This window comes from Loxodonta africana, chromosome 10 (assembly GCF_030014295.1).
Source record: "Loxodonta africana isolate mLoxAfr1 chromosome 10, mLoxAfr1.hap2, whole genome shotgun sequence".
Classification (NCBI taxonomy): Eukaryota; Metazoa; Chordata; class Mammalia; order Proboscidea; family Elephantidae; genus Loxodonta; species Loxodonta africana.
Window position 1 is genome coordinate 85,125,636 of NC_087351.1, and position 14,761 is coordinate 85,140,396.

General features: G+C 43.8%; 1 protein-coding gene across 5 annotated transcripts in view; it reads right to left on the bottom strand.

Moving 5' to 3' along the window:
* The window catches only part of DPF3 (double PHD fingers 3), a 299,949-nt gene that overhangs the window by 144,500 nt on the left and 140,688 nt on the right, over positions 1–14,761 (bottom strand). For all 5 annotated transcript variants that reach the window (XR_002785335.2, XR_010323186.1, XR_002785336.2 and 2 more), the window contains exon 3: positions 152–259. Coding sequence is in view for 2 of the 5 variants with exons in the window: in XM_023546336.2 (XP_023402104.1) it covers positions 152–259 (108 nt within the window). In the remaining 3 variants the exon portion in view is untranslated. The remainder of the gene's footprint in view (positions 1–151; positions 260–14,761) is intronic.

Genomic DNA, 14,761 nt, shown 5'->3' on the forward strand with positions numbered 1-14,761 from the left:
ACAGTGGCACACCTTTGAGCATGATGGGATATGTCTACCCTCCTGGAAAAATCAGCACTACGACAAAGGAGCAAACCACCCTTGGCCTAGGCCCAGCCCAGCCCTCCCCACCTCTTCCATCACAGGCAAAGCCAAGGCCTAGGGCACTGACCAGGTTTTATTTCTAGCAGTCGCAGCTTTGGATCCTCAGGCGGATGCAATCGTCTCTTCTTGCGCCAGCAGCGGGCAGGGTATGTGTACAGCTGGCCCGGGGCAAGGCCTGTGGACAGAAACAGTATAAAGGTTAAAGGTTCCAGGCTGGAAGGGGCCTTGGAAACTACCCCGTCCAACTCTCTCATTCTCAGTGAAAGGAAACTGAAGCCCAGAGAGGTGAACTTGTCAAGGTCACACAGCTGGTTGATTGTAGAACCAAAGCAGAATGGAGGTCAGCTGATCCCCAAACCCTTTGCTGTGTTTGCTCTACCATGCTGTCCCAGTAAGCCCATGCCAAAAAGAACCATCATCTTTACCAAAGCAGTTCTGCTTTCCTGGCCTGGCAGGAGTGTCAGAGGGATCTTCAGACCATAAGAGACTTTCAGAGTCAACGTCTCTATAGTATTTCCAAGGACAATGGAGCTCCAGCTACTGCCCCTCTGTCTAGGGTCAGGTTGAGAAGACTCCTTTCAGGGTGGAGCAGCTGAAGTCAGTCTGCCCACTCTAGGGACATCCTGGATTGAGAAATATTTCAAGAAAACAGTTCAAGGAGTCAGTTCTCCTACTTACTGGCTTCCCCTACCCACTGTTAGCTGCTGGCAGCATGCTGAAGCCAAAGGGAGCCCTATGCAACCCTCTGTCAAAATACAAGCCTACTCTGGTGACCAGGCTCCATGGGCCTGCGGGGCCAGCATACCTGCAATATCTCTGGACACCTGCAGGGGCTTAGGTACCACAATGCCTCCCAATTAGAGTCATCATTTGTATTTGGCCTTTGACACCAAAGTTCCACACTAGCATCATCTCTCATGCCAAGTACCCCTTAAGGGCTCCTGTGGCAGCCAGAGTCCTTGGAGGAATGTGGACTCTCCACACTAAACCATGATCTATTCCCACAGAAAAGAGCAGGGAATAGAGGTGTAAGAAAGAGGAGGAAGTTGCTGAAGACTGGCTAGGTGATTAAAGCCCAAACCAAACCAAACCCGTTGCTGTGGAGTCAATTCCGACTCGTTGCAACCCTACAAGACAAAGTAGAACTGCTGCATAGGGTTTCTGAGGAGTGGCTGGTGGATCTGAACTGCTGACTTTTTACTTAGCAGCCGTAGCCCACCATAGCTCTTAATCACTGCACCACCAGGGCTCCGACCAGGTGATTGGCAGTCTAAAAAGTCTCATGTACCCCAAAATAACCAAGCAAGCCAACCAACCAACCCCAGCTAGAAAGGAAAGCTTAGTGAAGATAGGGACCTTGAATGTCTTGTTCCTGTCAGATTCCTAGAACCAGAACTGTGCTTGACACAAACAAGAGCCAAACTAAATATTTGTTGAATGAATGAATATGTTCCAGTTTGACTTTAAGTCACAACTCTGTCTTCTGTAGATAAATGTGACAACGGGCAGCTGTTAGATGCAGGAAATCTCACATGAGAGTGTCACTGCCTAGAGATAGGATCATGGATTTCAGAAAGCATCAGAACCCCATTCCTATCTGCTGTTTGAGGACCTTTAAAAGTTGAGAGAAAATGGCTTCATTTTATGCCCTTCACAGGAAAATCTACAAAGTTTCATTGCTATATATCCATTAATTTTTTTATTATTATTTATTTATTTATTTCATTTTTACCAGTCACCTCTACCATTCATTGGGTTGGGTCCAAAGCAGGGGCAACTATCCTAACATTAAAGAAACCAAACTATTCAGGTCTCATTATGTGCTAAGCATCACTTTTAATCACACAGCTGCTACCACAGGTTGAAAGACTACGAACAAGTAGGGGGTTCTGACACTTCCCCTTCGATTCTTTGAAACCATTAAGTGTGATGGAGAATAAGTCTCTAGTAAAACCTCTGCTATTGTCACAGTCACCAGGGTTCTCATGAGCTAAGGAGCTAATGGGCTTGTCATTTCTAAGAATCGTTCTAATACTTGATTTTGTTGATAACTTCACGGGCTTCTGTACATTAGAATGGTCTTCAACCTCTGAGGTGCCTGAGCTCCGAGGACCAGACTTGCGCCTGACTTACAGAAAACCAAGTGAGTCAAATAAAACAGGAATTGCTCTCTCTCCCATGGGAAGTCCTGTTTTGACCTCTCTTTGAGGGAAGGCTTTATTGGGAATCGCCCACGGTTTCTGATGTGGTTCACTCCAGGCCCTCTCTGCCTGTAATCCCTGAATGGCTGCATAGATTCTGGGTCCCTTCCAGATATGCATGCCACCTCCAGGGTTGGTGTTCCCCGTGATCCCAGAGAAGGCCAAGTACAAGGGCTGACTTGCTCCTCCACATCCTGGAACTGGTCTTACCAATCCTTACTCAAACTCTGCTTGGGTTACTGATTCTCAACCCAGGCCAAAACAAAAATCATGTGCAAGACATCTTAAAAATAACAATGCCCATTTTCTACGCCAAACCTACCCAATCAGATTGTAGGTGGTGTGGGAGAGTTGACAATTTTTTTAAGAACTTTATAGATTCTTGCAATACCTAACTGAGAACCACTGGATGTCTAAGTATTATCTAGTTACTGCTTGGATGTTTTCTCTGATATAACAAGACTGGCTTTATGACCTTTCCTGTAGAATCCCAAGGTTCCCGACAATCTCCCCCCAAAATGGTGTCGTTAATTTTCTGCTTACTGGCTACCTCCCCACTGGTTTTACAAGATCCAGGACAGAAGAAACAATGCCTATCTCTAGTGCCCCAACACTTAACACAGTGCCTGGCACATCAAGAAACACTTATCAAATAAATTCAGCAAGAATAGAACTGGACTCAGAAATGCAGGAAGTGAATGACCACTAGCCCTGCTGCTCCTACTTCCAGGAGACTCATCTGCTCAGATCCAAACCATCCAAGGGGGCCCCTGGAAGGTGAGCTCAGAACTGAGCCCAAAGCCCTCCCCCACTCAACCCGTCATGGCAGTCTCTGTGTCTTAGGCTCCCTTCTTGCCCCATAAGCTGCTTCCTGGTATTTCCAACCTGACCAAAAGCAGGTGAGTGAGAAGGAGCAGGTCCATCTGGCACATTCCAAAGGTCTAAGTGGCAAGAGGTGAAACCTGTCAACACTTGTCCAGGCCATACACCCTCCCAGAGATTATGGTCACTTCACATCATCGATCAGTGGCACTGAGGCAGCCTTAGCCACTCAGCCTATAGCTGGAGGCCTGCTTTCCTGGGCAAGGCCTAAGTATTTAGATGTCCAGAAGTGGGGACAGTTTCTGTCTCATCGTTTACATTTCTCTGGTGGATTGGAGAAGCTTCAGGAGCAGAGGAAGAGCACATGGGTCCCAGTGCCACCGCTATCGCCTTAGAAATATCGCACCTTCAGGACCTGTTTCTCATCTGTAAAATAAGGGCTATAATAATAATATCCTCTTTAAAGGGGCTGCCATGGGGATTAACATATTCAAGAGGAAACTCTTTATAACCATGACACCTTGTACAAATGTCAGTTACTATCATGAGTTTAGCTGACTTAAAAGAGTCTTGGATCCTATGCCCACACGGCATGCCTGGGTCCCCATCCACCCTGTCCAAGCTGTAACTTGGGCCTTTAGCCAAAAAGATGTAAACAGGTCTTTCTTGGATGTCTGCTTTGAATCCACCTTGTGTCAACAAGCACACGGCCTCAAGAGTCCTCTCGGAGTGCCCTGCCCCCTTCCTTGCCCTCCTCACTAGGATGACAGACACCACGGTGCCTTTATAGGGCCAATGCATCCAGCCCCAGAGTTCCACTTATAGAGGGAAGAGCAGAGCCTCGTGAGAGTTATGTTGTTTATCTCATTAGAACAGTAGGCACATAACTCAAAGCCCGTGTGTGTGTGTGGTAGATGAAGGAGGCAGAAGGAGGAGGATGGAGTCACAGCTGCAGCCAGGGAAATTAACCTTGAGCAGTGAGCCTGGGGCTAAGGAAAAATTTGGAGGAGGGGAAAAGAGAGGCAGCAGGCAAGAGGGGGGACCTGTCCTCACTGGAAACCAAGGCCACAGCTACCCACCCCCCATTCACATATCTCACTAAACAAACTGCTTTTTGTTACTTTGAGCTGCAACTCCAGTTACAACACTCATGCTCATGTGCAAACACAGGAATGATGGACACGCACACACACACACAGAACCTCACATACTGGCTCCATAGAAAAATTCGGCATGGTGTGCTTAATGCCTATATGCTCGGCAGACTCCTGACAAATAGCTTGTTATACTCATTGCCCAAGACCAGCAGGTGGATCCCGAGGATTGTGAGGATTTCTGGCAGACATAATACCAGTTATTAAGAATTCAGAAGACGAAATGGGATAGAAAAGAGAGGGAAAGATGATATGGGATAGAAGCAGGGTTTGAAATGGGGAAGAAATGAATTGAAGTGGCTTCCTCTTCTCTCAACCAGAGTTAGGCGTTACCAGTTCAAGCCCACCCAGGGAGCAGTTCCCCTTGCAACATCTCAGTGACTGGATAAACAGCTGCTGTTTGAATAGTCCTTGCAATGGAAAACTCAGTACTTCAGAAGACAGACAACTCTGCTGTAGGCCCGCTCTTACTGTGATAGTTTCACCTCTATTGTTTTGAATCAGAATCTACCTTCTGTAGCATATGCAAACAAGCATCATCTGCATCCCAACCCTCCATCCGATTTATCCACTACTTCCCACTACTTCAGTCTGAAGGAAAGCCAACAAAGAAGCTGAGGATCTAGAGAGGGGTGGGAAGTGGAGAAAAGAGGCGGAGGCTACACTTGCCCAGAACTGTGGCAACTTGATTAAAGTCTTCAAGTTAAGACTCCAAAAGCTGCTTCCCTTTCATCATCAGTCCTCCTCCCACCCGCTCCTGGGCAGGAAAAGGAGGCTCCTCTCTAGGCCATCGCTGTCGTTTAAAGAGCTCTGCCGGATAGAGAGAGAGGGAAGCTGGCAAAATTGTCACGAAAGGAGAGACTGAAAGGGCTGACTCAATAGGGGAAGAGCAGGTGGGAGTACGGAGTAAGATGTATGTAAACTTATATGTGACAGACTGATTGGATTTGTAAACGTTCACTTGAAGCTTAATAAAAGTTAATAAAAAAAAAAAAAAAAAAAGGAGCTCTGACACATCTTGCTCCTACCATGTATCACCACAGTGGGTCCTTAACAGCTTCCATGTGACAGGAGTCAGTGACATGAGCCAGGAATTCTTCACCAAGACCTGACATCAGAACTACAAGAGCACTTATTGAAAAGGGGAGATGCTACCCCAACAAGGCTAGCACTAATCCAAAAAACACAAAATAATAAATGTTGGAGAAGTTGTGGATAGACTGGAACACCTATTTATACATTGCTGGGGAGAAGGTAAAATGGTATAACCACTTTGGAAATCAATTGGGTGCTTGCTTAAAAAACTAGAAATAGAAGTACCTTATGATCCAGCAATCCTACTCCTTGGAATATATCCTAGAGAAATAAGAGCCATCATACAAATAGATTCATGCATGCCCATGCTCATTGCAGCACTGTTCACAATAGCAAAAAGATGGAAATGACCTAAGTGCCCATCAACAGACGAATGGATAAATAAATTATGGCACATGCACACAATGGAATACTACACAACAATAACAAACAATGATGAATCCACAAAATATCTCACAACATGAATCTGGGAGGCATTATGCTGAGTGAAATTAGTCAGTCAAAAAAGGACAAATATTGCGTGAGACCACTATTATAAGAACACAAGAACAGGTGTAAACACAGAAGGAAACATTCTTTGGTGGTTACAAGGGTGAGAAGGGAGGGAGAGAATTCACTAACTAGATAGTAGACAAGAATCGTCTTAGGTGAAGGGAAGGACAACACACAATACAGGAGAAGTCAGCACAACCGGACTAAGCCAAAAGCTAAAAAGTTACCTGAACACAACCAAATACTTCCAGGGACTGCAGGGGCGGGGGTCTGGAGACCATGGTTTCAGGGGACATCTAGGTCAATTGGCCTAACAAAATTTATTAACAAAATGTTCTGCAACCCACCTTGGTGAGTGGCATCTGGGGTCTTAAAAGCTTGCACGTGGCCATCTAAGATGCATCAGTTGGTCCCAACCCACTTGGAGCCAAAGGAAAATGAAGAACACCAAAGACACAAGGAAAATATTAGCCCAGGAGACAAAAGGTCACATACCAGAGGCTCCATCAGCCTGAGACCAGAAGAAATAGATGCTGCCTGCTACCACCAATGACCTCCCTGACAGGGAACACAACAGAGAGGCCCTGACGGAGCGGGAGAAAAGTATGGAGCAGAACTCAAAATCATGTAAAAACACCAGACTTAATGGTCTGACTGAGACTGGAGGAACCCCCGAAGCCATGGCCCTCGGACACTCTGTTAACCCAGAACTAAAACCATTCCCAAAGCCCACTCTTCAAACAAAAATTAGACTGGACTATAAAACATAAAATAATACTCGTGAAGAGTGTGCTTCTTAGTTCAAGCAGATACACCAGGCCAAATCGGAGGCTCCTATCTGGAGGCACAATGAAAAGGCAGGAAGGAACAGGAGCTGGTTGGAGGAACAAGGGAAACCCGGGGTAGAAACGAGGAGTGTGCTGTCACATTATAGGTATTGCAACTAGTGTCACAAAACAATACGTGTGTAAATTTTTATGTGAGAAATTAACTTGAGTTGCAAACTTTCACCTAAATGCAACATTAAAAAAAAAAAAAAAGGGAAGATGCCTGGGCCCCAGCCCAATCCTACTGAACCAGAATCTCAAAGACCCAGGCAGTTGTAGTTTGAAAAGCTCCCCATGTTAGGAACTTGGTGCTAAATCAAATCTTACTCATATGCCTAGGGACCAGCACATTGATAGATGCTCTATGGACGTGAGATGGTTGAAAACTCCGATTTGGACCAATGCTACAGAGCTGGAGGGGTGTCTAACAAGCCCCTAGGTAAGGCTTGAGGAGTGGGCAAATATTTCCCAAGCACTTTACCAAGGCCATTTCCCTGGTGCTCTGCCCTCCTCGCTTCTCTTGGCTCACTTAAGAGCTTCCCTGACTTCAGTGAAGCCTTCCCAAACCATTCCTGCTCACCATGGCTTTGCTCTTCCCTGAAAGTCTGAAGCTCTGGGCCTTGGTACTACACTCATAGCACTTACCACAGCTCTCTGTCTGGCTCACCAACCATACCCTCCTCTCCTCTTCCTGAGCTTGTCTCTCTCTAGGATCCAACCCAGCTGCCCAAGGTGCCAAGACTGCCCTGCCGAGGTAGACCATGAACCCGGAATACTGCCTGTCTGCTCTATTTCAGGGATTCCCACGCCCTTCACTAGTTCCATCTCATTCAGAAGCTGATACAGTAACAACAGCTAACATTCACTGGGCTCTTACTCTGTGCTAGGCTAGCACTTTACACTCACTGTCATCTCATCTCATCATGACAACAACCCTATGAGCTATATAAAGAATGAGGACAGTGAGGCTCACAGTAACCTGCTCAAGGCCATACAGCTTGTAAGGGGCAGAATAAGCTGGGTAGTCTAGTCCACAGCCCAAGTTCAAAATCTCTCCACTATTCTACATAACTGCCCACTGAGCCATTCTGTCCCATTGCTGGTCAAAATACCACAGGCTTGAAACCCAGAGTCCTGCCCTTATGGGAAAGCAGTTCCCCACACCAAAGTCATCAGGAAAAGAAAACCTAGCCTACCTACCCCACCTACACTAAGCCACTTCTTAGGGAATTTATTTTCCCTTCCCTAACACATCACCAACTATAATTTCTCCGAAAGGAATGCATCCTGGCAAAATAAAAGCATTCTAATAAGGCATGTAAAATGTGTAGAAAAGGAGAAAAAACACCAGGATGTGTTTTCTAAGTTCCGCAGAAGAATTTTTTTTAAGAATAATAGGATTGTAATGTGGAGAGGAAACATGGGTTATTGTGTCCAACCCTTACCTGATACATTCTTGACAATACCTCTGACAAATGATCCCTATCTAGCCTCTGTTTCAATAATTCTAGTCCTCACCCTGCCGTGAAACAGTCTACTGTGCTGATGAACCATTCTGTTGTTAGAAATATGCCTACCGTGCTCATGCACTGCTGGCGGGAACGCACAATGGTACAACCATGTGAAGGCGAATTTGACATACTTAGCAAAACTACATACGCACTTGTTCTTTGACCCAGCAATCCCACTACTAGGAATTTTGTTGCAGATTCGCAAGCAAAAATAAAAAATATGTATTTATTATAGCATTTTCTATACTAGAAAAAGACCTGAAATAATCCAAATGTCCATCTATAGGGATGCGGTTGAATAAACAATAGTATAATCATGCAATGGTTTACTATGAAGCCATAAAAGAGAAGGGGAGGTGGGAGGGATACATAGTACAATGGGATATATTAAGTGAAAAGAGCAAGATGGAGACAAGTGTATATAATATGCTATCATTTGTCTAGCAAATGGGGATATACACATATGCATACACATATATATGTGTGTGTTTCAATATGATTTTTTAATGGAAGGATAAACCAAAAACTAAAAAAGTGTTACATATAGAGAGGACATAAATGAAATAATAGTAACAACAATAAGTCATATACAGGGAGAGAGAAAGAACAAAGTAAAAAAGGACAGGACTAAAAGCTAGGCTTTCTCTGAATATACCATACTTTACAGATTTGACTTTAGAATGATGTAAATATTTTAAACAATGATGAAGCTAAATTAAATCAAAAATTAAAAAGCATACTTTTGCTTCTGGCTAAGATGGAATATCAAGGACTAGATTTACTCTCCTTCCTGAAACCAGAACAGAGAAATAGAAATATATGAAACAATATTTTTCATGACACTGGACATGGCAATGAAGGACAGTGATCCCTAAGATACTGGAAACAAATGATATGAGCCCTATTATTGCCCCAGCTACTCCCTTGAAAGAGTTTTCAGATCACAGCACAGGGAGGAGGTTCAGAGGTGGAGCCAAGCACACTCCCTGAGTCTGAGTCTAAGAGACAGAGCTGAGAGTCTGGGCAGACAAAAGTGACCAGAATTTTCAGGATGGAGTACTGAACAGAAGACAGCTGCACAGACAGAGAATTGAGGAGATTGCAGAAGATCCTTCTCTATTATTCAGCTCACTATTTATCAGCACATGCTTGCGAGAAAACTACCCAAAGCTGAAGAAAGAACCACCCAAAAGGATAAAAGGTAGCAGTGCCTGGTGCTCACAAAAGTCTTCCAGTCAATCTGGAAAACCTCATAATTCATGGGGTAATAGGTGGAGTACACAGAAGAGTCTTGCCTCACTAGTCAGGAATAATTAGCCCTAGACTAAGCACTGTTCCAGTTCTGCTTAACAAACCTTAAACAAGACAAGAAAGGAACAAACTGTTTTCAAAGAATGTAACTGTGTCCCAGAACAAAACTATGGGAATAAATATATATATATAGCACTCAGCGAGGTAAAATTCACAAAGTCTGGCATGTAATCTAAAACTACAAGGCATGTAAAGTTAGAAAATAATGATCTGTAATGAGAGAGAAATCAATCTATTGAAACAAATGCAGAGCTTATACCAATGTTAGAATTAGCACCATGGGTATTAAAGCAGCTATTGCTTTTATTCCATATGTTCAAAAGTGAAGCAGAAATATAAAATATATATTTTAAAGGTCAAAATTGAATTTCCAAAAATGGAAAATACTGTATATGAAATGAAAAATACACTGAATGGAACTAACAGCAGATCAGACATTGCAAAAGAAAATACTAGGGAACTTGAAAAGATAGCAATAGAAACTATCCAAAATTAAATCCACAGAGAAAAGGTAAATAAAAAAAAAAAAGAATAGAGCATCATTGAGCTGTGGGACAACTTCAAGTAGCCTAATATATAACATATATGTAACTGGAGTTCTCAAAGGAGAAAGGGGGAAGAAAAAACATTTGAAAATTACTGGAAAATGTCCAAATTTGATGAAAATGATAAACCCACAGATCCAAGAAGTTCAACAAAATTCAAGTGTAAGAAACACAAAGAAAATTATACCAAGGCACGTCATAATCAAATTGCTCAAAATGAATGGTAAGAGAAAACATTAAAAGCAGACAGAGCAAAGGGACATGTTACATGGATGAACAAAGATAAGGATGACAGCAGATGTCTCATCAGAACCAATGAAAGCAAGAAGACAGAGTAGCAATGTCATTACAGTTCTGAAAAAAAATAGAACTTTTTAAGCTATAACTCTATAGCCAGCAAAAATATTTCAAAAACTAAGGCAAACTAAAGATATTTTCAGACATACAAAAACTGAAAGAATTCATAAGCAGCAGACGCACACTTCAAGAAATGTTAAAGCCCTTTAGTGTGATGGTTAAGATTGGCTGGGCCATGATTCTCAGTGTTTTGGCAGTAATATAATGTTGTAATCACTTCCCTGTTGTGATTACCCCCATGATGGGATCTGCTGTGAGTCAGTACTGGCGGGGGCAGGGCCTGTGGTGGCTCACTGCCACCTCAGCCTTCATCTCTCTGCCCTCCTCTGCCTAACTATTCTTTCTCTCCTTGCCAGGGCTTTTGCTTGCTCTGGATCCTGCAGCTGGCTCCTGTTCTTCCGACCTCCAGTTCTTGGGACTTGAGCTAGAAGCTTACCTGTGGTCTTGCCTGCCAATCTTGGGATTCATCAATCTTCACAGCCTGTAACCAACAGCCCTGCTCTCCGATCTGCTGGTCTTGGGTTCACCAGCCCCTGCAGCTACATGAATCAGGAGAAGCCTCTTTACTGACCCATGGACTTGGGACTTTGCAGCCTCTGTGGCCACGTGAGCCATTTCCTTGATATAAATCTCTAGAGGTATATTTATATTTACACGCTTTATTGATTTTGCTTCTCTAGAGAACCCAGCCTGACATTTGCTACCGAGAGTGGTTCTACAGAAACAAAATTGTAAGGATGAATTTTCTAAATTGGTTCTCAAGTCTGGTTAGTCTTAAAGATGTTGATGACTCTGCTTCCAGTAGTAAAGAGGATACTGCTAAGCCATGGCGTGAGGTGGCAATTCAAAAATGCAAAATATCACCACCAATAGATCAGGTATTGGTGAAAGATGAGGCTCTGGGTAATTGCATGTATGATACCTTTCTACAATTCTGTTGTACTGAGAAATATAAGGAAGCTGGTTGGCTGGTCCTACTTTCATTAGAAAAACTATTAAAAGAAAGAGATGAGCTCAGGGCTTCAGAGTCAAAGCTCAAGCGCCACATAAACCACCTCAAAGTTTCCACTCGTGCCTTGAAAGAAAGCCTTATTTCTTGTAGTAACAGAGCTGATATTGCTGAAAACCAAACCCATAGTCTTATTGTAAGAGTGGCTGGATTACAACACCAACTCAACTGCCAAACTCGAGAGATGTCTGAAGTTAAACTAACAGCATTGATTGAGAAGAAATGGGATCCTGAAACCTGGGTTTGGGACATATGGGCAGTTCAACAAAATTCAAGTGTAAGAAACATGAAGGCACATCATAATCATATTGCTCAAAATGAATGGTAAGAGAAACTGGAGACAATGAGCCCCTAAATGCCATTGAATCACTCCTGCCAACAGAACCATTAGCCCCTCCACGCTCATCTAATGAGATTAACCCAACTGCATCTAAAGTGCCTTTGTCTGAGTCATTGCCTGGGACTCCCTCTGAGGTAGATGCTTTACAAGACAATGCTGAATGTTTTCAAAACACTTTCCCACCAATTTTGGCTTCTAGACCTATAAAAAAAAAAAAAAAATAGCTAGACTTAAGTCCCAGTGAGCCCCAAAAGGTGAAGTACAAAGTGTAACCCAGGAGGAGGCACACTACACTGAAAGAATTGCTTGACTTTCCTAATATGTACAAACAGAAACCTGGGAAATATGTGTGGGAATGGCTATCAAAGGTGTGGGATGATGATGCAAGGAACATAAACATGGATCAGTCTGAGTTTATTGATATGGGTTCATTAAGAAGAGATTCTTTACCCAGTGTTTCAGCTCAAGAAGTTAGGAAAGGATCTAATAGTTTATTTGGTTGTGTTACTGAAGCATGGATTATGCTGTGGCCTACGTTAGATCAAGTTGAACTACCAGACCTGCCCTGGTACACTATAGAAGAACGTATCCAAAGTCTTAGGGAAATTAGCATGCTAGAGTGAATTTATCAGGTTAGACCCACAGATCCACACATAGAGTGCCCAGAGGACACATCTTTTACTACAACGGTGAGGAATAAATTTATGAAGGGAGCCCCAGCATCCTTGAAGACTGCTGTGATTGTTATTTTATGTAAGTCAGATTTGACAGTGGGAACTGCCCTAACTGAGTTAAGAAACCTAACTACAATAGGGGTGATTGGACCCCATGGTAGTTGGGGCCAAGTGGTGGTACTCAGTTGACAAAAACAAGGTGGGCATGGTTACCATAACAGACAGCAGAGTCAAAGCAGTAGTCAGAATAGTCTGACTTGTTTGGATTTATGGCATTGGCTACTTAGTCATGGTGTCCCTAGGGGTGAAATAGATTAAAAAAAAAAAAAAATCTAAATATTTACTTGATCTGTAAAGTGAATGAATTCTAGGTCAAGTGAACAGCAGTCTAACTTGAATTGCCAAAATAGAGAGTCATGGTCCCTCAATCAATTCCCAGGTTTGAGCGAGTTTGCAGACCCACAATCCCTTGACTAAAGGGGAGGCCAGGTGCCCTTGAGGAAGGACTCCAATACACTGCCCAAAACTTATACTATTCATCTTTCTCCCAGCCTTCCCCCAAAGGGATCTATGGCCTTTTACAAGAGTGACTGTTCACTGGGGAAAGGGAAATAATCAGACTTTTCGGGGATTACCGGATACTGGCCCTGAACTGACACTAATTCCAGGAGACCCAAAACATCATTGTGGCTCACCAATCAGAGTAGAGGCATACGGAGTTCAGTCTTGGCTTATGTCCATCTCACAGTAGGTCTAGTGGGTCCCCAAACCCATCCTGTATTGATTTCTCCAGTTCCAGAACGCATAATGGAATAGATATACTCAGCAACTGGCAGAACCCTCTCATTAGATCTGACAGAATAAGGGCTAATATGGTAGGAAAAGCCAAGTGGAAGCCATTAGAACTTCCCCTACGTAGGAAAATAGTAAACCAAAAGCAATTCTGCATTCCTCGAGGGATTCCAGAGATTACTCCCACCATCAAAGACGTGAAGGATGCAGGGGTGGCAATTCCCACCACAACCCTATTCAACTCGCCTATGCGGCCTGTCCAAAAAACAGATGGGTCTCGGAGAATAACAGTGGATTATCAAAAACTTAACCAGGTGGTGACCCCAATTGTAGCTGCTGTTCCAGATGTAGTCTCATTGCTTGAGCAAATTAATATGACTCCTGGTACCTGATATGCAGCTATTGATCTGGCTAATGCCTTTTTCTCCATACCTGTTTCAAATAGCCATCAGGAGCAGTTCGCCTTTAGTGGGCAAGGCCAGCAACACACCTTTAGTTGCCTACCTCAGAACTACATCAACTCTCCAGCCCTATGTCATAATTTAGTCCGCAGGGTAATTGATCATCTTTCCCTTCCACAAGACGTCACACTGGTCCATTACATTGATGACATTATGCTGATTGGACCTAGTAAGGAAGAAGTGTCAATCACTGTGGACTTACTGGTAAAACATTTGCATGCTAGAGGGTGGGAAATTAATTCCACAAAATATAGGTACCTCCCACCTCAGTGAAATTTCTAGGGGTCCAGTGCTGTGGGGCATGTCAAGATATTCTTCTAAAGTGAAGGAAAAGTTATTGCATCTAGCTCCTCCCATAACTAAAAAGGAGGCACAATGCCTAGTGGGCCTTTTTGGATTTTGGAGGAGGCATAGTCCTCACTTGGGTTTGCTACTCCAGCCTATTTATCAAGTGACTCAAAATGCTGCTAGTTTTGAGTGGGGCTTAGAACAAGAGAAGGCTCTGCAACAGGTTCAGGCTGCTGTACAAGCCCCTCTGTCACTTGGGCCATACGATCTGGCTGATCCAATGGTGCTTGTAGTGTCCGTGGCACCTAGAGTTGCTGTTTGGAGTCTTTGGCAGGCCCCAATTGGTAAAAAAAAAAAAAAAAAAAAGCACAGATCCTTAGGATTTTGGGGCAAAGCCCTGCCATGGGACACCAAGTCACCATGCGGCCTGAGCTGCCCATCATGAACTGGGTGTTGTCTGACCCAGAGAGTCATAAAGTTGGATGTGCACAGCAGCACTCCATCATTAAATGCAAGTGGTATATAAGAGATCGGGCCGAAACAGGACCTTAAGGCACAAGTAAGTTGCATGAGGAAGTGACCCAAATGCCCATGATCCCCCCCGTCACATTACCTTCCATCTCCCAGTCTGCACCTATGGCCTCATGGGGAGTTCCTTATGATAAGCTGACTGAAGAAAACTCGTGCCTGCTTTACAGATGGTTGTACGCGATATGCAGGCACCACTCGAAAGTGGATAGCGGCAGCACTGCAGCCCCTTTCTGGGACCTCCCTGAAGGACGGTGGTGAAGGGAAATC